Below are 25,797 nucleotides of genomic sequence, written 5' to 3' on the forward strand. Positions count from 1 at the left end.
GGACACTTGAGAAATGCCTGGTGGCTGTAATTTTGTTGTAGCACATTACCAATGATGATTTACACAAGAGAAAGGATATCATCCAGTAAATACACACATAATCTGAAAAGGAGATAGCCTGGGCTTGTAGCAAGAGTATTGAATAACAGATGAATAATAGTACCTGATATCCATGAAATGTTAAAACACCTAAACATATTTGGAAATGAAACTGATGTAAAAACAAAAGATATAACAAATTTAAAAGGAAAAAACCCTAGAATGAATTCTTAACCTTTTGTGTGTCACAGAGCTCTTTGGCACTTTAGGTAATCTTGAGAACACCTTCTCAGAACAATGTTTTTAGATGCATAAGATAAAATACATAGAATGGAGAGGAATAAGGTTACAAAAATATTTTAAAAAACCAGTTTATGGATCCCAGGATAATCTCTGCCATGTGGAGGCAGGGCTTTGGCAGACTGGCTAGTAGCTCCCATGTGCAGAATTCAGGAGAGTCCCTCAGCATCAGGAGTAGACTGGGTGCGCTGCTGGAAGGGATGACCTACATCAATGCGATCTCTGATTCTGTCAGTAAGGGTTTTAACTAAGTGGCACTGTCTCTGGTTCTGGAGATATGGGACCCAAAATGGATTTGTCTATCTCTCTTTAAGGAGCTTTCAGTGTAGCAGCAGCAAGGCTCTGCTGAGGAGGTGGTAAAAGGTTTGCTAATTGTTATGGACGTCAGAAGTTTAACTGCAAAATCCCATCTTGATTTGCAGGTTGGAAAGGTATCTATATTATGAATCTCAGAGCATCCAAAATTAGTGGGTATTGCCATATCTACCTGTGTACTCATCTCACCACTGTTTGAGAACAGAAATAGGAATAGGAAAATAATTTGTATTCACAAGATCATAGAATGTCTTTTATAATTGTGAGTGTGGTTTTTAGACTGACTTCCTAATTTTGTTTGTTGTTTGTTGTTGACATGACTTAATCAAGAGCAGATGTGCAAAAAGGTAAACACTAAGGAAGAAAAGAAGAAGGAAAATGAAGGACAGTGGGATTACAATAAATATATGTGTATATATTTCATATGTACCTGGGGACATACACTCTCACATGTAGATAACATACTGTTTTTTTCATAGATCTGTCTCAAGAACCTCCTGGTTCAGTCAAAATCTGATCCCAAATTACCATTTTATTGTTTTTCTTCAATGAATGAAAGTTATATTTGTTTGGTAAACATTTTGCATTTTGCTATATGCTGGGGACAAAACTTTAGGTAAAATGTAGTCCTTTATGGTTCAGTAGAGGGATGAGAATGCACATGTGCTAGGTAAATACACTATGTATACAGCTAGCCTAGCGGAAACAGTAAGTCACTCAGAGATAGAACCAGAAGGCAGATTATGTACAGCCTGGTCAGAACCACCATCATCACTTTGAGTTCCACTTTCCCCTTCAATCTTAGTGGAGATAGTCCAGGTCCCTAAGCCTAAAAGCCTTGGGAATAGGAATAGCAGTGGCTCTCCTTCCAGCCTCACCTTCACAGTCATCACTGAGGGGAAGGGCCCAGTCATTTCTGCCACCACCAGCAGCAGTTGCTCTCCAGCTGTCACTGATGGTCAGATAAGCCCCAGAGCAATAATAGTGGTACCTCCCTTCCCACTTGTCCCAGGGAGTCCTGGAATAGTGATTTGTTAGACAATAAGCCATTGGAGACTTTTCAGCAGAGAAGGGCTATATAACCATATTGATGTATATCTGGCATACATATGAATATTTGAAGCATATTTTAGAAAGTCCCAGGTGAAGGTGGGAGAAACTGTTAGGCTCTTATAATTACTGGTGGTAAAGGGCTTCTTCTCTGAGGGTACTAGCAATAAGAATAGAGAGAAGCTGACAGATGTTTTAAAAAAGGTTATTGTATATGAGGAAGAGAATTTAACAAAGATGCATAAATAATTTTAACTAGTAATTTTTTAAAAAAGAAGACATTGTGGAAAGGTACCTAAATACCAACTCTTCGTGTTAAATTTCATATACTTAAGTATCTGTGTTCTCTCAAATCCTTGTAAAGCTAGACCAACAGTCTTGGACACAGAAGTGTGTTGCAGTATGCAGAGCCATGTGGTCCCACCACTGTCTCTGAAATGAGAGATTTTATTTTCTCCAGTAATATTCATTAGCAAGTTTCAGACTTGCTCAGGTGAAAAGAACCTTTGTCTTACCTTTAGAGATTTGACAGTTGAACAATTAGATTTAGAGGTGGCATCCATCCAGTAATCTGCCCTCTCTGGTTAGCCTTTAGTAATTCCTTCTCATCAGAACAGTACAACTTGGTAGGGCGGGGGAGGGAGAGCTTTTGCGCTGGTTATTAAGTGGCAATTAACACTTTTGCTTGCTTGGAATGATAGCTAGTATTTTATTTTGCAGTTGTACTAGAATCTTTATTCTAGGAAAGACAAACCCAGTATTAACAGTGAACATTGCATGTTCTCTGGTAACATGTCTTTTCAAAGTAGAAAGGTCTTTTTGTAATATGCATCCTCTGAAGAAGAGAGGGGGCAAGGTGCTTTTATACTAAGGGTTTTATTTGTTCATTGCTATGTTCCTGTACACCATACAGTCTCAGTGATGAAGCAGTTTTATCCCCAGAAGATACATATGTACTTGTTTAGTTTGGAAAGGAAGGGGTAACATCGTTTTAAAATAGATTCCTGTGGTCTCAGAAGGAAAAGAATCCCATTCTCAGTGTTTAGAGATACCTTTTGTTTGTGATTAATGGTAATGTATTTTATTTTACTGTATATAAGAAAATTTTTGTAGTGCCTTTAAGTTATTTATACTACCAGTGTCAGGAATCTTCATGACTTTAAGAATTATGCGAACTTTTGTATTCTAAAATATTTAACAGATTTAGAAGGTTTTTCTCTTCATGCTTATGAATTTGGGAAATAGAATTTAATCAGTTACACAGATCTGGTGCTGAAAAGGACCTCAGAGGCCTCCTAGATCAGTGCCCTCATTTTACAAATAAGGAAACTCGACCTAGAGTGGTTGTGACTTAACCCAGAGTCATACAGGAAGAGGTGGGATTTGAATGAAAGTTTTCTAATTCCCAGAACCAGTGCCACTGTACTATACTTATAAATAACTTTGCTATGATTCTGTGCTTTAAATTTAGTTGCTAAGGGTTGTGGTAGTAGTTTTAAATTAATTTGTAAGAAATAGAAACACTGTATTCAAACCTTGGCCACCACCTAGATTCACTTCATTTTACAATGTTTATGTAGACTTGTAGTGAAACTGATCTGTATATGTAGGGAAGGCAAGGTACTTCACAGAATTCTTGCATCCCAAACCCACACTTCCAAATGGTCATGGTACATCTTACATTAAAACATAGTTTTAGTAAGTATAACTGGTTTAGCTAATATCCCAAACATGTATGTATTGAGTTTATAGTAATTGATTAATAAATGCTTTCAATGGTTAGAAAGAGGTAGGATTAGTGTTATAATTAAACCTAGGAGACAGAGAAATAGATTCAGTTGTGCTTGAATCTGTGGAATAGGCTTAGCTAGTGTCACTAACTCAAATTAGATAGGCAGCTGATAAAGGTAGAGGGTAAGCTGTAAGGAGCTGAGATGGTACAGGATGGTCAGTCAGTAGGAGGGAGCAGCTGAGTATGCAGAATAAATTATTGGTTGGGGTCTAGTGCAATGGTTTCCAAACTTTATGTAGTGATGGCCCTGCATTTTTACAAAAAAGTTTTTACCTCCTATTCCTGTGCTTTTCTGAAGACAGTCTACTCAAATAATTTGTCATATTTTTTTCACATAAAATAAAAGATTTTATAATAATACTAATAGGTAACATTTATGTAATACTTTCAGGTTGGCAAAGTATTTTATGTATGTTACCTCATTTGATCCTCACAACAGCCCTGTGAGGTAGCTGCTATTGATATCCCCATTTTACAGATGAGGAAACCGAGGCTGAGAGAGGGTAAGTGACTTGCCCACCTATGTTGGAGACAGGATATAAACTGAGGTCTTCCTAACTCCAAGTCCAGAAAACTCTCCACTGCTCCTCCTAGCTGTGATTTTTTTTTTTTACATTTTGTAACAAACAAATCTTGGGTATACAATAAAAATAACCTAATTTGCACTGATTCAAAAGGTATTCATAAAATACTTTAGAGTTTTTATATTTATATTGAGATGGATTTGTGGTCTCATCACATTGGAAATTCCCTCCAGTGATGTTGGTTACAACCCATCCATGCCTACTTGTTTTGTGTGGATCTTGTCCATCCGTGTTCTTTCTTAAATTCACCACAGGAGGTCCACCCAGCATATTGAGTTGGAGGCCTTCCTTGCTTTTTTCTGACATCTGGATACCAGGAGAACACACTCTGGCTTTCCACTTATCATTCGTTGCCTCTCCACATTACCAACTTATCTCTTTAATGAATTATATTTTACATCTATTCTTCTTCAAGGGTATCTGAGTGGAGCAAATGCCAAAAGCAGGGGAAGAGAAGGAATCTCAAGTTTTATTAGTACTAGGAAAAGTGCTCTAAAAACCACTAACTACTACAAACCTGTATTCCTAATCTCTCATCTGTACAAAATATGAGAGAGACTTCTTTTAAGTCCCAACTAAAATCCCATCTTCTTTCTCCCGGAAGTCCTTTACAGCCTTTCTTAATTTTAGTGCTTTCCCTTTCTTAATTATTTCCTATTTGTTCTGTATATAGCTTGTTTGTACGTATTTATTTTCTTATTGTCACCCCCAATAAACCATGAGCTCCTTGGCCCCCCCCTATTTTTTTTGGTATCACCAGCGATTGTTTATTGACTGCCTGAGTCATCTATATACTAATCAAGGACACTGTTGATAGGTGATAAATGTAGGAAACAAGCAGACGTTGATATTTCTAACATAAAAATAACCATAATATTATTAAGGTTGTGGGTGGGCTGATGAGTGCAGTTTCTCAAAGAATGGTGTCATTGATGATATTAATACTCGTGATTCTTTTTTAAACTACTAATTGGGAACAGTAAAAACCCATTTCACAGAAAAAAATTTTAAGATTTTCTAATGTTTTGTTTGACAAACCAGAGAGCTCTTATATAGCTAAATTATAATAAAGTTTTCATGTTTAAATAATTTTTCAACATACTATCCCAAGATAATAACCAATTTTTTCTGAAATGAATTAGGACCAGATATATTATATTTGTCCTTGGCAAATGATCTCCTTATTTATCATATTTAGAATTGTTTAGGTCTTGAAAGCAAAACATATATTGCTTCTGTAGACCAGTGAGGTGATTAGGTCTTTATTTTCTTCTATTTTATTTATAAAGAAGGTATTTTTAAAATTAAGAAAGATATTAAAATATTATTTTATAAATTTATTACCTATAGAGCCAACTTTCTTTTTGAAATAAATTCAGTAACTCTTTTTGTATCCTGGATGAATTTGAGGACTTTACATTTATTTGTTTAGAATACGCAGTTAAGAAAACTTTTACCCAAAATGCAAGTTTCATGAGGAAACTTTGTTATAAAATGAATTTGTTTCATCCGTATTATTGTCACTAAGAAAAATGGCATAGTTTTACTTCAGCCATCCTCTGAAGTACTTGAGTTGAGAAAGCCAGTATGTTTTATAGTAATATAGAAGTACCTTGTGCTACTATATTGTTACAATTTTGCAAAGAACCTTCCTTTTAAGTAGGGGTTCTTAAGCTTTTTTGTATCATGGAGCCCTTTGGCAGACTGATGGACTCCTTCTCAGAATAATTTTTTTTTTATTTAGTTTTGTTTTTTTGGCTAGGCAGTGGGGGTTAAGTGACTTGCCCTGGGTCACACAGCTAGTAAGTGTTATGTGTCTGAGGCCAGATTTGAACTCGGGTCCTCCTGACTCCAGGGTCGGTGCTCTATCAACTGCGCCACCTACCTACCCCCCTCAGAATAATGTTTTTAAGTGCATAAGATAAAACATATAACATTATAAAGGAAACCAGTTTTATTGTAATATAGTTTTGTGTGTGTGTGTGTGTGTGTGTGTGTGTGTTTATAATTCATGGATTCCTGGTTAAGAACCCATCTTTTAATTTTTTTTTATAAATTTGATAATCAAGTTTATCATAAAAATTTTATAAACTGCATATAGCTATCCTAATATTTCTTGATGCAAGTTATTGCAAAGTGTGCATTATATCTAAATTATGTGAAGGTATATCCAAATTGCATGAAGGGTTGTATTTTTTTAGTACTTGTGGACTTTTGTTTTGTTTTGACGTCATTCAAGCTTTGTCACTGCCAAGTATGAAACAATACAATTCAGTTTTCCCATATTATACTATTGTACTTTGTTATTGACAGTTTCTCTTGATATGGCATTGCCATTAATAATTGCAGTGTAAAAATCTTTCCTAATATCAGTTTCAGCAATACGTAACACAGAAAATCAAAAGAACGTCTTGACTACATCTGTTTCTTCAACTACTTGCTGTGCAAAGTAGGAAGATTTATTATCTCGTGTAATTGATCAAGACATATAGCCATTTCTTCCTGATATTATTAAAAGTGAAACCATTGAAATTTGCTTTGCAATATGATTCACCAGTATTATCTCAGTAATATTGATGGCTGCAGGTAGCACCAATATTTCTTGTGTCTAATTAAGCTTTTTATATTTAGAATTTGTATAAGCGATCTTTTATTGCAAACAACCAATCCTTTTTATGTCACAGATATATCTTTAAAAAGGTGCTTTTTTGCTTATTTAAAGCATATAATTTTCTCTAGAAAAATTCTTAACTTTGTGTTCTTCATGTACACTTGCATGATGTAATTTCATTTTATTAGAATTCATCCTAAAACATTCATACAAAGTAAACAGAGGTCTTAACATCAGTGTGCTTATGAGTCCCACTGATATAGTGTATCATTTTTTTGTTTCTGTATTTCTTCTGCTCAAAATGTTTCTTGTGCTAGTTTCAGGTGCTTCAGAGGTATATTTTTCTTTCTTTTTTAAGGCAGTTGGAGTTAAGTGACTTGCCCAGGGTCACATAGCTAGTAAGTGTCAAGTGTTTGGTCTGAAGCCGGATTTGAACTCAGGTCCTCCTGACTTCAGGGCCGGTGCTCTATCCACTGTGCCTACCTGCCCCTGTATTTTTTCTTTAAACTATTTGTGTATTTATGTATCACAAAGGGATGTTATTTTACTTAGAAATTAAAAGAAAAGAATTAAGAAAATTTAAATGTTGAAAATTTTGGGCTATGATAACTGTTTTTGAATTATTTTAATTTTTTTTAAAGTTGCAGGTTTTGGCTTTGTTAAATTGTATTTACCAAAATGAATGACATTGAGAAATACATATTATGGTACTTTTAACTTCCAAAGGGAGATTTTTAATTTTAAATTAAACCTTCACATTCAAATACAATAAGCAGAACAATAATAGCTCATTTGTGTTATGAATCTATGCCAAATCACAGTTATGGTGGCAGATTTCACCCACCTTGATATTCAGCATGTGCTAACTCAAATCTGATTTTGTTTGAACATATCATATCATATAATCTTATTGCTGAAATCTTGGCTTCTTGGATGAATTGCTGTAATACTTATTTTCTTGACTGATTTAAAACATCACTGAAAATCAGAACTTTTTATTGTGAGAGTTGTATAAGAAAATATTCAATTGATCTTCAGTTCCTCTCTTACCCCCTTGGGGGTGGGAATTGCTTTTTTAATTGCTTCTTTTTTTTTTTCTCCTGAACTTAGCAAACATCAAATAAAATGGGCATTTCATTATTTATAGATAGATATATTGTGTGTGTGTGTATGTGTATGTGTATTGATAGATAGATCGTATAAGGGGAGAATTGCCTATAAATCTGCAGACCTCTATTATGTGCAACTTTCTTTTGTTTTAAATATATAATAAATTCAGCATCTAACTATCAAAGCTATCTTACTTGTCTTTGATTCTTTCTGATCTTCCATCTGTTTTCTTCTTTACCTTTAAGAAATGTGTCAATGACCTTTTCTTTCTTTCATTCTTTTTATTTGTTTACTATCTATCTTATCCCTCCCTCTCTCACCCATCTGCAATTGAAGGAAAAAAAAAGGAAAAAAAGAAAAACCAAACCCTTGTAACAAATTTGCATAATCAAGCAAAAACCAAATTCTACATTGGTCACATCTAAAAATGTATGTCTCATTCTGTTTCTTGTCCATCACCTCTCTAGGTCAGTGGATGGTTAGCATGCTTTATCATCAGTCTTCTGAAATTGAGGTTGTAAATAAGGTGTAAGAAGACTGAAAAAAAAGGTAGGGATGAGCCAGGTTATGAAAGACTTTAAAAAGCCAAAAAGAGTATTTTATATTTTATCCTAGAGGTGATAGGGCCATTGGAGTTTATTGAATATAGGAGATTGACATGGTCAGGCCTGTGCTTTGTTAAGGGGTCCCCAGAACTTGTCTTTTTTGAACTCCCTGTGTGTCCTTGGGAGTCAAGACAGGCACCAGTCAGTCTTCACTAGGGTGGGAAACTACTTGTGCAGCTGAGACCTTTATAGATAAGCAGATTATCATATCTTCATACTCTAGCATTTCCCAAGGGAAAAGAATGCTGCTTTTGCCATCTTACTTATTTTGTGATTTCTCCTCCCTCATCACTCCCATTTAGGTGGAGATTTGTTTCTCCTTCTGTCACAATTTCATAAATATGCAAGCATCTGTTTGGATTCCATATACATGTTTATTTCTCTTGTAATAAATCTAATTGCAACATAATGTCTCATGGACTTGTGGTTTTCAGTTAACAGCTTTAGGAACATTAGGTTGATAGCAGTAATAGGGAAGTAAAGAAGAGTGGGAGGTTGAGGGAAAATGATATTTTAATCCATAAGATTACCAAGAGAAGAGGATCCCATACAGAACCTTGGGAGGACGCCCAGGGTTCGTGAGTCAGAACTGGATGCAAAGCTAGCAATAAATGAATGAATGAATGAATGAATGAATGAATGAATGAATGAATGAATGAATAAACATAACTCAAAACAAAAAAACCTAAGGAATAGTCAGGTAGGAAGAGAACCAAGATGCAGCAGTGTCTTGAAAACATAGAAGATAGGCTTAAAGAGAAAAAGGTATTAGCAGTATGAAAGGCTACTGAGTGGTCAAGAAAGATGTGGGTTGAGAAAAAGCCATTAGATTTGGCAATTCAGAGATCATTGCTAACTTTGGAGATAGCAGTTTTGGTGGAATGATGAAGTTGGAAGCCATACTGAAGAGAATTAAGAGAGTGAGGAAAGGAAGTGGTGGCACCTGTTGTAAATGGCCTTCTCATGGATTTTAACCAGGCAGAAAAGAAGAAACGAAGAGAAGGAGGAAAGCGCCTACTATTTGCCAGGCACTGTGTTAAGTGCTTTACCGATATCATCTCATTTTGTCCTCACAACAACTCTGGGAGGTGGGTATTATTATTATCCCCACTTTATAGTTGAGGAAACCTGACAAGAGGTTAAATGACTTGCCCGAACACATTTTGTAAATGTCTAAGGCTGGATTTGAACTCATCTTTCTGACTCTGGGCCCAGTACTCTGTCTTCTGTATCACATAGCTGCTACGAAAGGGAGGAGAAATATAGGATGATATCTAGTGGGTATGGACCAATCAAGTCAGGGGCTTGTGAAAGTGGTGGCCAAGACACGGCCATGTTTGTAAGGCAGCAGGGAAGCAGCCAGAGTGAAACTGGCTAGATCATAGAGGGACCTTGGATATTAAAAGTTTGAAATTTGTCCACTTGACATTGAGGAGCCCATTGAAAATGACTGTGGGTAAAAGGATGGGAGGGAGAATGATGTTGAAGAAGATTGACACGTTGCCAATGTTTAGAATTTATTGGAGACAGGGAAAACAATAAGGAGACTGTTAATAGAATGAATATGAGGCAATAAGGGCCTGAATTAGAGTGATTGCAATGGTAGAGTGGAGAATGGTGGATGTAAGAAATATGGAAAAAGACTCTAAATTTAAGAAACATTAAACCAAATGAGCGTTTCATTTTTTTACATTATAACAGAAGATTGTATGTGAAACTCCAGATTCTAAATTAAATATGTAAATGCTGCCTTAGTTTTCCCTCACTTAGTAGCCTTTCTGACCTTCTGTTCTTTTCTGTGCTTTTTTTTTTTTTTTGCCTTAGTGCTCCTTTTTGTGTTTGTGTTTTTGTTTTTGTTTTTGCCACCCTGTCCTCATCCCCTCTCTCCTTACCCTTCATCTGGGGGGAAAAAGAAGGAGAAAAATCCCAAGCCTTTTTTTAAACAAATATGCATTGTCAGGCAAAACAAATTTCTACATTGTCCATGTCCAGAAATTATGTCCTATTCTGCCTCATGGGTCTGTAGGTGGTAACATGATCACTACTTGGTGATTTTGGTTGGTCAAAATTCACAAGTCTTTCAAAATTCTAATCCTTTATAATGTTGTTTTGTAAATTGTTGTTCTAATTTTGCTTCAGTTCATGGCAAGTCTTTAAGAAGTTTCTCTGATACCATTCATTTCTTCATTCTCGTAGCACAATAATATTCCATTATATTCCTACAACATCATTTATTTCGCCATTGATGGGTAGATTGTATGGGTAAATCCAGTTGATGGATACTACCTTAGTTTCCAGACCTTTGCCACCAAAAAAAGAGCTACTATAAATATTTTTGTACTTATAGATCCCTTTCTTCTCTTGATCTTTTTGGGTGTAAATCCATAGTGGTTTGCTGTGTCAAATAGTATATGCACAGTTTAGTGACTTTTTGGGCATGGCTCTAAATTGTTTTCCAGAACACCTGGACCAATTCACATCATCAGCAACGTTGTATTAGTGTGTCAGTTTTCCTCACAGCTCTTTTAACAGTTGTCCTTTTCTTATCTTGGCTTTTGTCATAAGTGGGAGGTGGAACCTCACAGTTGCTTTCAGTTGTATTTTTCTAATTATCAGTATTCTGGAACATTTTTTCTTCTCATTGTTGATAGTATGGATTACTTTCTTTGAAAACTAGTTAATATTCTTTGTCTGTTGGAGAATGGTTTTTGTTTTGATAAATTTGACTCAGTTCTTTATGTATCTTGTATGTGAGACCTTTATCAGAGAAATTTGCCTCAGATTTTCTTCCTTAGTTAATTGTTTACTTTCTAAATTTAGCTGCTTGGGTTGTACAAAAACTTACAAATTTTATGTAATCAAAGTTGCCCATTTTATTTTCTGTAATGCTCTCTATCCTTTGTTTGGTCATGAATTCTTGCCCTATTCATAGATCTGAAAGGTAATTTCTTTGCTTCTCTTATTTGTTTTTATATAACCATTTAAGGTTTATATCATTTATCTATTTGGGGCTTATCTTGGGATGTGGTATAAGATGTTGGATTATATATAATTTCTCCCAGACTGCTATCCAGTTTTTGTTGAATGGTGAGTACTTTTCTCAGTTTCTGAAGTCTTTGGGTTTATCTAAACCATTAGGCTACTAGGTTCATTTGAGTCTCTTTGTTGTATAGAAAATCCAATTTGTTTTCTGATCAACTTGTCTATTTTTAACCAATACCAAATTGTTTCAGTAATGACTAATTTGTAGTAAAGTTTGACATCTAGTACTACTAGGTCTCCTTCTTGCCCACTTTGTATTATATCGCCTTCAGATTCTTAACCTTTTGTTCCCCCAAATAAACTTTGTTTCTGTTTTTCCTAGTTATATAAAGCAATCCTTTGGTAGTTTTATTGGTATGACCCTCAATGAGTAAATTAATTAATGTAATATTGGCATTTTTATTACATATGCCTGTCCTACCTACGAGCGTCTATCATTTCTCCAATTATTTGGGACTTTTCTCTGTAAAAATAATGTTTTATAGTTGTGTTCATGTGGTTCTGGTGCATGTCTCAATTTCAAAAAGCATATATTTATTTTTGGGGGGGGGGTTGTGAGGCAGTTGGGGTTAAGTGACTTGCCCAGAGTCACACAGCTAGTGAGGATTATGTGTCTGAGGCTGGATTTGAACTCAGGTCCTCCTGAATTCAGGGCCGGTGCTCTATCCACTGCTCCACCTAGCTGCCCCATCATGTATTTATTAAACACCTACTATGTGCCAGGCACTGTATTTGGCTCTGGGGATACAAGTTCAAAGAATGAAACTATCTCCATTAATTGTAAACTAACATTCTAATGGGGTAGATAATAAATACATATAAAATGCATATAGCACAACTATAACTAGCAGTTAAGGGTATCAGGAAAAACTTCTTATAGCTGAGTTTTAAAGGAAGAGAAGGACTCTTATGAGGTGGAGAGTACAGAGGGAGTGCAGTCCAGACTGGGGGAAACTGCCAATACAAAGACAAGGAGATAGAAGATGGAGTGTCTTGAGTGAGGAACAAAGAAAAGGCCAGTTTGGTTGGATCTTAGTGTGGGAAGGATAGTAATGCCCTGTGAGTCTAGAAAGGTAAGTTGGAGCCAGTTGAGTACGACTTTAAAAGCTAGACATGAGTTTATATTTCATCTGAGAGGCAATGGGGACACTGTGAATTGAGACTTGGTTGAGTTACATGGTCATATTTGTATTTAAGGAAAATCAGTTTGACAGCAGTGTGTAGTATTGACTGAAGTGGGAAGAGATTTGAGGTAGAGTGGCCAGTTAGGAGGCTGTTGCAATAACCTAGATGAAAGATGATGAGGGCCTGAACTAAGGTTGTAGCTGTATGAGTGGAGAGAGGGGAGTAGATTTGAGATATTGTTGATAAATGGTCAAAGGATATGAACAGACAGTTTTCAGAGGAAGAAATTAAAACTATCTATAACATGAAAAAATGCTCTAAATCACTATTGATTAGAAAAATGCAAATTAAAACGATTCTGAGGTATCACCTCACACCTATAGATTTGGTAATGTGACAAAAAAGGAAAATGATAAATGTTGGAGAAGATGTGGGAAAATTGGAACACTTGCATTGTTGGTAAAGTTGTGAAATGCTCCAACCATTCTGGAGAGCAATTTGGAACTGTGCCCAAAGGGTTATAAAAACATACTCTCTGATCCAGCAATACCACTATTAGGTCTGTATCCCAAAGAGAGATTAAAAAACAGAAAAGGACCCACATGTATAAAAATATTTATAGCAGCTCTTTTTGTAGTGGCAAAGAATTGGAAATTGAGGGGATGCCCATCAGTTGGGGAATGGCTGAACAAGTTATGGTATATGAATGTAATGGAATACTATTGTGCTATAAGAAATGATGAGCAGGTGAATTTCAGAAAACCCTGGGAAGATTTGCATGAACTGATGCTGAGTGAAATGAGCAGAACCAGAAACACAACAACAGCAACATTGTATGATGATTAACTTCTCAGCAATACAACAATCCAAGACAATTCCGAAAGACTCGGTGATAGAAAATGCTAACTACATCCAGAGAAAGAATTGTAGAGTCTGAATGCAGATTAAAGCATACTATTTTTACTTTTTTTTGTTTTTTCTTTCTCCTGATTTTTTCCTTTTGTTCTGATTCTTTCACAACATGAGTAATGTGGAAATATGTTTAACATGATTGTACTTGTATAACCTGTATCAGATTGCTTGCTGTCGTGGGGAGGGGAGAGGGGATGGAGGGACGAAGAAAATTTTGAACTCAAAGTTTTACAAAGGTGAATTTTGAAAACTAGCTTTACATGTAATTGGAAAAAAATAAAATACTATTAAGGAAAAAAAGAATTAGAAAACTAGCAGCAAACATTTCCTTTCCTTGATTAAAAAAAAAAAGATTTGAGATATTGGGAAGGTAGATAGTAGGATTTGGCATTGTTTGAATATGTGGGCTATGGAAAAGTGAATAGTCCAGAATTATGCCAAGTTTGTTTCAAATGTGGAAGTCACTGGAAGGATGGTGATGCCTTAGACAGAAATGGGGAATTTTGGAAGCGGGGAGGTTTTAGGAGGAAAGGTAATGAGTTCAGTTTTAAACACGTTTACTTTAATAGGTCTCAGGGATCATCTAGTTTGAAATGTCTAATAGGCATTTGGTTATACAGGACTGAAGCTTTAGGAGTGAGAATGGGGCCAAAAATATAGATCATGGAGTCATTAGCTTGGAAGTAATAAAGAAATCTATGGGAATTGATGAGGTTATTATTATTATATAGAGGGCAAAGAACACAGGGCTCAGGATGGAACCTTGGGGGACACCCAAAGTTATGGGGCATGATAATAAAGAGCCAGCAGAATAGACTGAAAAGGAATGCTCGGGTAGAAGAACCAGTAGAGTGGTGTTATGAAAACCCAGTGAGGAATGATTATCTTGGAAGGGAGGGTGTTAATGCAGATAAATTGAGAAGGAATAGGAATGAGAAAAAAACCTTCAGATTTGGAATCTAAGAAGTGATTGGTAACTTTGGAGAGAATAGTTTCAGTTGAATGACGAGGTGGAAAGCTATACTGTAAAGTGTTGAGGAATGAGTGGAAGAAGAGAAAGTAGAGGCTTAAAAGTTTTGGTTTTTTTTTAGAAGTTTCTTAAAGCAGTTTGAGAAAGGGAGAAGAGATTTTATAAGGTGGATGCAGAATTGTAGGGTCTAGTAAAGGTTTTTTCTTTGTTTTGTTTTGTTTTGTTTTGTTTTTTAAAGGATGAGAGAATCCTGGGGGCATGTTGAAAGGCTGTAGGGAAGCAGTCAGTTGATAGGGAGAGGGTAATAGGAGGGGATAATGAAGATGCAGTTTATTGGAGAAGATGAGATCATATGCACACGTAGAGGATGCCAACTGGAGGAAAGAAGAAAGTGGGAGATGTTCTCAAGAGGTTTTGAGATGGAGAGAATGGGAGAAAAGAGAGAATATGTTGAATGGGCTCACTTTTCCCCATATATTAAACAAAAGAAAACAAACTAAGATCCCTAGCTGAGAGGGTAGAAGAGCACATGGGGGAGGCTTGAGGAGGGCAGAGAGGGTTTGGAGTAGCTTAAAAAAATTTTTTTTAACATTCATTTTTAAAATTTTGAGTTCCAAATTCCCTCCCAGCCCCTTCCTCACCCATTGAGAGGATAAACAATATGCTGCCGTTGTGCATATGAAGTCATGCAAAATATATTTCTACATTAGCCATATTGCCAAAAAAAACAGGTCAAAAAAAGTGAAAAATAATATGCTTCATGCTGTACTTAGACTTCATCAGTTCTCTCTCTGAAGGTGAATAGCATTTTTTATCATGAGTCCTTTGAAATTGCAAATCATTGCAATTTCACAGTTGATCATTGGTTATAATATTGCTATGCTCACTTCACTTTGCATCAGTTCATACAAGTCTTTCTAGGTTTTTCTGCAACCATCCCCCTTGTCAATTTTTATAGCACAATTGTATGGTTTGGAGTAGCTTTTGTGGGGAGTAAGATAAACATTCAATGAGGGAGGATTAGAAAGGAGTGCTTTGCAGCAGTGAAGAGGAAGTAGGTGAGATTGGATAACATGAAGTTATGTGGTTGTGGAATTTCTTCTAGCTTTGTTCAACACCTTGTGGGTGAAGTTCTTGAAGGGAGTAATCTAAATTTGACAAGTAATCTGAGGTTTGACAAAGAGAAGAATGGCATTACGATTGAGGTTCAAGAGTGGAGGAAGGTGTTGAGTTGAAATGGTAGTAACTGTTGGGCTGAGGCTGGAGTAGAGTGAAGCCAGAGAGGTGTAATGACCTAAGAAACTACTGAGGGGGAGAGAGATTGGCGGCATTGATGGCACATAGAGATTTAAGAGAGATGAATAATTGGGAGAGATGTAGTGAAAGTAGAGAATATGATCAGATGGGGGAATTTCAGTTTCTAATAAATAATAATAGCTAACATTTATATAGTTCTTACACTTTGCAATTATCTCTTTTGGTACAACAATGCTGGGAAATAGGTGCTTTTATTATTCCCATTTTACAGATGAGGAAACTAAGGCAGATAGGTTAAGTGACTTGTCCAGGGACACACAGCTAGAAGATGTCTGAGACTGAAATTGAATTTAGGTCTTCCTGACGCCAGGCCCAGTGCTCTATCCACTGGGTCACTTAGCTGATCCATTAGGGTATCAGGAAAGTAGAATAGTAAGGTGTGACTATCCCTATGTGTGACTGAGGTAGAATGAAGAAGTAATTTATAGAACTTGAGAAAGTTGATGAAATGAAAGATTAGGGCATTTAAGGGAGCATCTAAATAAATATTAAATTTTCTTAATATAGGAATAGGAGTTGGGGAGGAGAAGACGATAATGAACCAAGTGCTGAATTGAGAAAGCAGTGAGAATGACCTGGGAATTGTTATACTAATAACTTAATTTTGGATTGTGTGGAATATTTTAATTGTGTGGACTTCAAAAGAGGAAAGCTTATCAAGTGAAGAAGACAAAGAGAAAATCTGGAAATGACAGTTGGGAGCAAGAAGTATTTCAGTTTCCCTTTCAGGACCATCGTGTTGGTGATGTGAGAGAAGGTACAGCCTATGCTGGGGAGAATAGAAAGGGATGTGGTGTCAACAGTGGAGAGCTGCATCTTGTAGAGGACCAGTAGATTAAAGGAATATAAAAGAGATACAGGATGAAGGACAGTTCATTTTCTGTGGAATGAGAATTCCAGAGGGCACAATGTAAAGTTTGAGCAGAGTTGTACTGGGGCATGGGTGAGGTTGGATTGAGAGACATGGGTATGAGAGATTATGAGGAAGGGAGCAGAGGACAGTTTTCTCCTAAATAGCCTCTGAGAAATTCTTGCAGGGGATAGAAACATTAGCAGAAGAGGCGGAAAGAATCCTTAAAGGTGGCAGATGGGAACATAAGCTCACAGTCTTCAAGGCATGTTGCACAGGGTGCTAGACTGGGTCTGGGTTTATTCTTTTCTTGGGAAGTTGGTGGAAGTGGTGGGAAGTTGATCTCTGGCCGGCAGCACTAGTTGGTGGATCTGAATCTGTTCATCTTTGGGTCTGCTTGATTCAGGGTGGCCTTAGTGTCCTTTTACCCATGGACTGGTGGAAAGGAGAGGATGTAGTGTTGGAGAGTGTAATCTGGAGAGGGTGGACTTAAATCTCGGTTTTATCTGGGGCTGCCAGATGGACGTGCTCCTGCTTTTTTCCTTCAGGATGGCTAGTAGAGGGGAAGCGGGCTTGTTTGTAGATTGGTAGATTTCCAAGTATTTTATACATTCTATGTTTTAAGTACAATTTTTCTTTTTGTTTCTTTCCTCCTAGGACTGGTTGGTAATATAAAGAAATGCTAAAGATTTATGTGAATATATATTTTGTGTCCTGCAATTTTGCTGAAGTTATTTTTTCAGTCATTTTATTTGATTTTCCAAATCATATTGCCTCCAGAAAGCAATGCAATTTTGTTTCCTTTCTGCATCTGTATATTTTTTTTATAATTGCTATACCTGGTATTTATAGTACTATCATATAGTAGTGGTGATAATGGACATCCTTGCTTTACCCTTGATCTTACTGGAAAGCCTCTGCTTTATCTCTATTGCATATAATGCTGATTCTTGGTTTCAGATAGATGCTATTTGCCTTATGAAGGAAAAGTCCATGTATGTATTCCTATGTTTTCTAGTGTTTTTAAATAGAAATCAGTAGTATAATTTGTCAAAATCTTTATCTGCATCTGTAGATACAGTTGTTTTTTATTATTGTTATTGATATGGTTTAGTATGTTTATGTGTTGGACCAACCCTGCATTTCTGGTATAACTCCAACTTGGTGATAGTAATCTTTGTGATATGTTACTGTCATTTATTTGCTAATATTTTATTTAAAAACTTGAATCAATGTTCATTAGGGATATTAGTCTTTAGTTTTCTTTCTCTGTTTTGATTTGTTGGTTTAGGTGTTTATAACATAGAAGGAATTTGTCTGGAACCCTTTTCCTGTTATTGTGAAGTTAATGTAAATTGGAATTAATCATTCTTTGAATATTTGATAGAATTTGCTTATATATTCATCTGGTCCTGAGGTTTTTTCCTTTGATAGTTAATTTATGACTCATTCAATTTCTTTTTCCAAGATTGGGTTATTTCAATTCTCTTATTTCTTATTCTATTAATATAGGCATATAATGTTTTTCTAAATATCCATTTCATTTAAGTTGACAATTTTGTTGGCATGTGCTTTGAGTAAATAATTTCTATTAATTTCCTTTGTTTCTTCATTTCTTATATAATTTTTTAGTTTTTATACTAGTAATTTGATCTTACTCTTTCCTTTATTTAATCAAATTAGTTAATATATCTATTTTATTCTTTTTTCCTCTGAAAAAAAATAGCTCCTAGTTGTTTTAACTGTCAATTTTATTAATATCTCCTTTGATTTTCAGAATTTCTATTTTAGTGTTGATTAGGCTTTTTAAAAAATTGTTGATATTTTAGTTGGATGCCCAATTCATTGATCTGTTCTTTCTCTCTTTTATTGATGAAAGTGTTTAGAGATATGAATTTTCCGCTAAGGACTGCTTTGGCTGCATCCCAAAAATTTTGGTATGTTTTCTCATTGTTGTCATTATCTTTGATGAAACTATTTATTGTTTCTATGATTTGTTCTTTGACCCAAACATTCTTTAGGATAAGTTATTTAGTTTCCACATAATTTTTAATCCTTTCCTCAGTGGCCCTTGAGTATAATTTTTATTGCGTTGAGGACAGCAAAGGATGTATTTAATATTTTTGCATATGCTTATAAGAATACATGATCATTTTTTTGGTAAAAGTGCCATGCGCAGCTGAAAAAAAAAATAAGTGTATGTATACGTGTGTGTGTGTGTGTGTGTGTGTGTTGTGTGTATTCCTTTCTGTTTTTAACTCAGCCATTGCCAGAAATCCATTATATCTGACTTTTCAAAAATTCCTTACGTGTCTTTAACTTGTTTATTTTTTTGTCTCGTTCTGAAATGGATACATTGAGGTCCTCCACCAGTATGGTTTTCCTTCCTAATTCTCCCTGTAACTCATTTTTAGCATTTAGATGATATGGCATTCAGTTAATATGTATATACACATAAATATATTAAGTATTTCTATTAATTAATGGTTTATGATACCTTTCAGCATAATGTAGTTTCCATGTTTATTTCTTTTAATCATCTTTTTTGTTGTTGCCTTGTCTGAAATCATGGTTATTAGTTGTGCTTTTTTGTTCAGCTGAAGCATAATAGATTTTATTCCAGCCCCTTATTTTATCTCTGTATGAATCTATGTATTTCAAGTATGTTTCTTATACATAATATATTTAAAACATCCTGTTATCGTCTACTGTTTTTTGGGTGAGTTCATCTCTTCACACTTATAGTCCTCTCTTTGCTTTCCCCCACTTTTTACAATGAACATGATGAAAAAGTGTGCTGTATTCTTGAAACAATCTACTTCCTCTTCCCAGCTCTCCTTAGCTCTTACACCCCTATTTTCCTCCCCCCCACCCCGCCATTCTAAGTTCTTACCTTTTCTTTTCCATTAAACTCTTCATTCTGATCCACAGTTCATAGGAGTTTGTCATGCTTATAATTAATCCCTTCTTGAATCTATTCTCTTTTTTTTAATTCTCCCTTTCCCCCTTCTCTCTCTCTCTCTCTCTTTTTTTTTAAAGGCAATTGGGGTTAAGTGACTTGCCCAGAGTCACACAGCTAGTAAATGTCAAGTGTTTGGTCTGAGGCCACATTTGAACTCAGGTCCTCCTGACTTCAGGGCCAGTGCTCTATCCACTGCGCCACCTAGCCGCTCCTCCCCCTTCTCTTGTTACCCTGCTCAGTTGAATGTATTTTTCCAGTAAATATTTTTTCTGTTCTGCCTTCTTTTGACCAATGTAGATGAAAGTGATGTTCAAATGATGCCCACTCCATCTGCCTTTTCCTTGTTCATAGTATAGTCTTCTACTTTTGAAACTGGGATTATATGAGATAATCAATTCCCTCATCCTTACTTTCCTAGTAAATTTCTTTTCCCTACCCTTTCCTTTCTTTTTTTTTCCTTTCCTTTCTTAAGATCATCAAAACATAGCAAAATTCAGACCTCTCTTATTATGACATTAAGGTTCTAAGGAAACACATGTCATTTCTTCTTCTTGGAAAGTAAACACTTCATCGTTGTATACAGTCTTTTCTGCTTGATCATATTTCAGAGTTTCTATGCAGCACTGATCTTATCAGGAAGTCCTGTATTTCATTAAAAATCTGTTTTTTTCCCATTGAAGGATTATACTCAGTTTTCATACGTTAAGTTATTCTTGACTATAGGCTTACCTTTTGGAAGATCATGGTCCAAAGTCTTCACTTTTTTATAATGGTAACTGCCAAGTTTTGTATGATCTTGACTATGACTTCTTAGTACTTGAATTCTTTCTTTCTGGCTTTTTAGAGTGTTTTTACTTTGACATGGAAGCTCTGGATTTAAGTTATGACATTTTTTGGAGTTTCTTTTAAGAGGTGATTGGTGAATTCTTCTATTTTCACTTTGCTTTCTTCTTGTAATAGATCTGTGTAATATTCTAAAGCATGTATGATCCTGACCCACTGGTACTTGGATTCTTTTTTCTGGTTGCTTGTAATATTTTTTCTTTGATCTGAAAGCCCTGGATTTTGGCTCTAATGTTTCTGGGAGTTTTTAATTTTATTTCTTTCTTGAGGTATTTGGTAGATTCTTTCTATTTCTATTTTGCACTCTGGTTCTCAAAGATATTGACTGTTTTCTTTCTGACTTCTTTAAATAAGATGTTTGGACTATTTAGGCTTGGCTTTCAGGTTAACAATTAAAAAAATCAGGTTAACAATCCATAGATTGTTAAATAATCTCTCTTTGATGTTTTTCCAAATTGGTTATTTTTTCACATGAGATACCTCATATTTATTGTCTTGACTTTGTTTTAATATTTCTTGTTCTGTCTTGGAATCATTAACTTCTAGTTGGTCTGTCTTAATTTTCAAGAAATCTGTTGCTTGGGAAAGATTTTATACCTCTTATGCCAAACTGTTAATTCTCTTCCCAGTTTTTTTTCATAGCTTTCATTTCTTTTTTGATTTTTCCCCCTTCTGGTGTTCTCCTTTTCCAGGTTCTTTCCTGTAGTGCTTTCATGTAATTTATAAAGTCATTTTTAGTTCACAAACCACCCCCCCCCCAACTGTTGCATTATCTCTTCAGGAATTCTAGTTGAATTTTTTATCCAAGATGTATTTTTCTTTGAGATTTTGCTTGTACATATTCTAGAGCCATTCTCTTCATCTGCATTTGTATATCGATTGACTCTGTCACCGTAATACTCCTGTATAGTATTCTTTTTTTTTCTTCACTTATTCTTCCAGCCTTACTTTCCAGACTTAGTCCAAGCTTAGTGTACTCAGTTGCCTGGAGGGGATGTCAGGGGCTTTGGTTGGACCTAGTTTGTCTTCTCTGGAGTTCTGATAATTTCTTGGAGTATTCTGTTCTTCAGGCATCTCAGGGACATCTTAGACTGGGGAACTCAAACCTTCAATGCAGCTTAAGTGGTGTCTGTCCTACACTGCCCTTTTGCTCTGAACTCTGAAAACTCTTCATCTTGGTTTGGATCTTGGGGACATAACTTGTGTCTTTTGGAGCTCCACTAGATGCTGCCAGCCAACAGGAAGGCTCTGTATAGGTTAAGATCAACATGTCTGCAGACTGTCTTAGTCTGATCTCCCTTCCATGGCAACTCAGTTGATTGCCTCAATGCAAGAGCTATGGACTGGACTGGGGACCCTACTTTGAAATCAGCGCCACATAGCTGCTGCTCGTTTCAGTTGTTGCTCCTTTTCTAGTACTCTGCCTCAGTCCAGGTCTGAGTTCCTAGTTATTACTTATAGCCACAGTTTTCGTTCTCATTCCTTGCTGAATGTGACACTCAGCCCTGGGATCTGCACCCTCTTCTCCCCATCATTCTGTCAAGTACAGTTGCAGAAGGAACCCACTTCCTGGACTGTGGGAAGGCTTTAGCTACTAGAAGTAGCTCTAGCTACTTCTCTAGGCTGACCTGTCCTGCAAAAATCACTGACTAGTTTTTTCTTGGATTTCCCATTTGCTACTTTGGTGTTATTGCTTTGTTGGAATAGTTGTAGAGGAGAGCTGAATTATATTGCTTCCTCTTACTGTGCCATCTTTGCCAGTCTCCCCTTTACCAGACGATTTTTTAAAATAATGAGTTCTTACCCTAGTAGCTGGAGTTTTTGGTTTATAAAGCACTGTACTACTTTGTGAGTTTGTGAGACTGGGCATATAACTAGATATGAGGATAATTTGCTAGGATTTGAGGCTGGAGTTAAATTCCCATAGAATAAATATTCTTTAAGGGCAGAATCTGCCTTATTTTATATTTGTATCTGTAGTGCTTTTTATCATGTCTGACACATTAAAAAGTACTTATTTTAATGTATGATTATCAATTTATATGATTGGAAAAATGACAAAATCATTTACAGAAATGGAAGAAACTAGTTTGGAAAAAAATATGATGGCAGGATATCCACATGGAAATGCCCAGTAGACAGTTGGAGATGATGGACTGGTGCTTAGGAAAGAGACTGGAGATGAAAATTTGGGAGTATTCTGCGTAGAGTTGAATTAAAGCTGTCATGTATCTTAGAGATCATCCAGTGCAACCCTTTTATTTTATAGCTTCAGAAACTCCAGGGAAATTAAGTGACTTACCCAAAGCTCACTATGAGAGTCAGAACTTGAACATAGATCCTCTGACTAGAAATCCAGTACTCTTTCTCTTATACTAGACATTGAAGCCACTAATGTAGGAATGCAGAAATAATAGAAGCATTGAAGATTGAGTCTTGGGGTAAGACCAGTTGAAGAGCAAGGAAGAATAATCTTAAGTAAAGGTGGGAGGAGAACCTGCAGTGTAGTATACCAGCAGACAAAAAAGGAAAAGGGCTTTTGTTTATTTATTAGCGAGGTAATGGGCTAGAAGGATAGTAGAGTTGAGTGATTTCTTGTGATTGGGCATAAAATATAATTAATAATTTATGGGGTGGGGCAGTATGGTATAGTGAAAAAATAAGCTAGATGTAGAGTCAGAGAGCCTGGGTTTAAACTCTACATCAGCTACTGGCTGTGTGACCTGGGGTAAAGTCATTTTATCTTTCTGGGCCTCAGTTTTTCATCTGTTAAATGAAGGGGTTGAACTAAATGGTTCTTTTTCTGTCTGCATTTTTTTTTTTAAGGCAGTTAGGGTTAAGTGACTTGCCCAGGATCATACAGCTAGTATGTGTCAAGTGTTTGGTCTGAGGCCGGATTTGAACTCAGGTCCTCCTGACTTCAGGGCCAGTGCTCTATCCACTGTGCCACCTAACTGCCCCCTTCTGCATTGATTTAAAATCATTAATTAGAGAGGGAAGGGATCCATTCATCCCAAACCTCTCATTTTACAGATAAGGAAAATTGTCTCAATTGGTCAAGATCACACAGTGGCAGAGTCAGGATTCCAACTTAGGTCCTTTAAAGTTGGCTTTCTTGATATAATAGAAATATCAGGTTGTTAGTCTACCCTTTATAAAGAGGCGATTTCCTTGGAAAACATTTGTGTTTATATTTGTCTTTTGGGGGAGGGGAAAATTTTTTAGTTGTTAGAAGAAAAAATACTTTACAGAATTGCTGTTATGTTCCTATGTGAATTTGTTGATTTCTTCATGTGTTGTATTATTATGTGTAAAATGTCATAATTTTAACTTTAGGAATAGTTTGTTTAGAAGAGAGCCACAAAAACGATTAAAGGTTTTGAAAACAAGATCTCTATAAGGAAAAGTTGAAGCTAGTAAGAATATTTACTCCAGAGAAGAGAAAGCTCTGGTATGATTTAAGGATTTTCAAGCTTCTAGAGGTTTTATTTTTCAAAAGATAGAACATTTACTCTGTTGAGGAAGAATGTGTTTAAAATAGTACCATTAAGGATTTATTTTCTCTGTGCAGCATGTTTGTTTTTTCTGACCCAAGATTTAGTTGCAGGTTTTTTTTTTTTTTAACCTGCTCTTTACCTAAATCTTATCTCTTGAACATCTTATTCACATCTCTTCTAGGATTGTAATTATGTACATTGGTCCAACCTTTATCAAAAGGAAAGTAAATCTCTGCAGTAAAATAGATAACCTTGTAGATAATTGTATATGTATATAACATATATAAAAATTATAAATTCTTGAAAATTTCCCCATTATCTCTCCCTTTAACCCTCTCAGAGAGTCACCCAATATAACAATATAACAAATAGTATTTTTTAAAGAAAAGAAAAAGAAGAGGAAAAAACCAGCATGACTGATCAATACATTGAAAAAGTTTGAAAACATGTAAAATGTACAGTACTCACTTATCTCCCACCTCCACGAAGGAATAGGCTGGGAATGTCTTCTCATCTCTCTTCATTAGAGTCCTGCTTAATCTTTATAATTTTGTTATATTTGCTTTTTAATTTTTGATGTGTGGTTCTTTCCATTTGTATTGCTGTAGTTATTGTATGTATTGATTTGGGGGGGTTCTGTTTACTTCACTCTGCATCAGTTCATGTATGTCTTTCTATGCTTCTCTGTATTCATCATATACTTAATTTCTTACCACAAAGTAGTATTTCATTTCATTCATGTACCACAATTTGTTCAGCAATTTTCCAGTCTTTGTTCCATATATCTATTTTGATTCCAATTCTTTGCTATCATAACAAGTGCTATTGTAAATATTTTGGTATACATGGGGACTTTCTTCTTATTAATAGCTTCCTTGATATATAAGCCCTAATGGAATCTCTAGTTCAGAGGTTACGGACATTTTAGGCACTTTTATTTGCATAATTAAAAATTGTTTTCCAAAATGGCTGGAGCATTTCACAGCTCTACCAACAATGTATTAGTGTACCTATCATCCCACAACCCCTCCAACATTGACCATTTCCATTTTTTGTTATTTTTGCCAATTTGCAAGATATGCAGTAAAACCTCAGAATTGTTTTGATTTGTATTTCTCCTATTAATAGTGCCTTAGAGCATTCTTTCATGTAGTTGTAAATAATTTGAAATTTTTCTTTTGAGAACTGTTTGTTCATATCCTCTCTACTGGAGAATGGCTATTAGTCATATATAGATATATAGGGGTATGTGTGTGCATGATACACATGATACCAAACTGTTATCAGAGAAATATTAAAGAAAGATTTTTTCTCATCCAACCATTTTCCTCCTTATCTGAGGTGCATTAATTTTATCTGTATGGAAGCTTTTTGGTTTCATGTAAAGTTATCTATTTTATCTTTTGTAATTGCCTCTATCTCTTGTTTGGTTAACCATAGAGTTGAGAGGTATATATATGATCTGCTTTACTTTTGATTTTTTTGTGGTGTGATCTTTAATATAAGGTCCCATATCCATTCAGAATGTATTGTAGAAAATTGTGTATGGTGTTGGTCTAAGCCCAGTTTCTACCAGATGGCTTTTCAATTTTCCCACCAGTTTTTATCAGATGAAGGCTTTTCCCATACATACTTTGTGATTGGTGGAGTAATAGTCTCACTTATTGAACGTCAGTCCTTTCATAGAAGACTGTCTCTTGAGCTATTTTTTTTTTTGTGCAGGAAATAATTTATATTTTCTCATTTAAAAATAATTATGACCTTAGCTTTGTAAGCCTTGTTTTTTTCATATTCACTGAGTCTTTAAACATTTATTAAACACTTACTGTGTGCCAGGCATTGTGCTCAGGACTGGGGATACAAAGGAAAGCAA

At 35.6% G+C, this 25,797-nt stretch overlaps 1 protein-coding gene across 1 annotated transcript in view; it reads left to right on the top strand.

Moving 5' to 3' along the window:
• Window positions 1–413: 413 nt before the first annotated feature.
• The window catches only part of BPTF (bromodomain PHD finger transcription factor), a 150,423-nt gene continuing 125,039 nt past the window's right edge, over window positions 414–25,797 (top strand). Inside the window, 2 exon segments of the mRNA XM_027873395.1 lie at window positions 414–573; window positions 1,460–1,612. Of these exon segments, the coding sequence (XP_027729196.1) occupies window positions 414–573; window positions 1,460–1,612 (313 nt within the window).

Source organism: Vombatus ursinus, unplaced genomic scaffold (genome assembly GCF_900497805.2).
Source record: "Vombatus ursinus unplaced genomic scaffold, bare-nosed wombat genome assembly UNPS02014801.1, whole genome shotgun sequence".
NCBI classification, from domain to species: Eukaryota; Metazoa; Chordata; class Mammalia; order Diprotodontia; family Vombatidae; genus Vombatus; species Vombatus ursinus.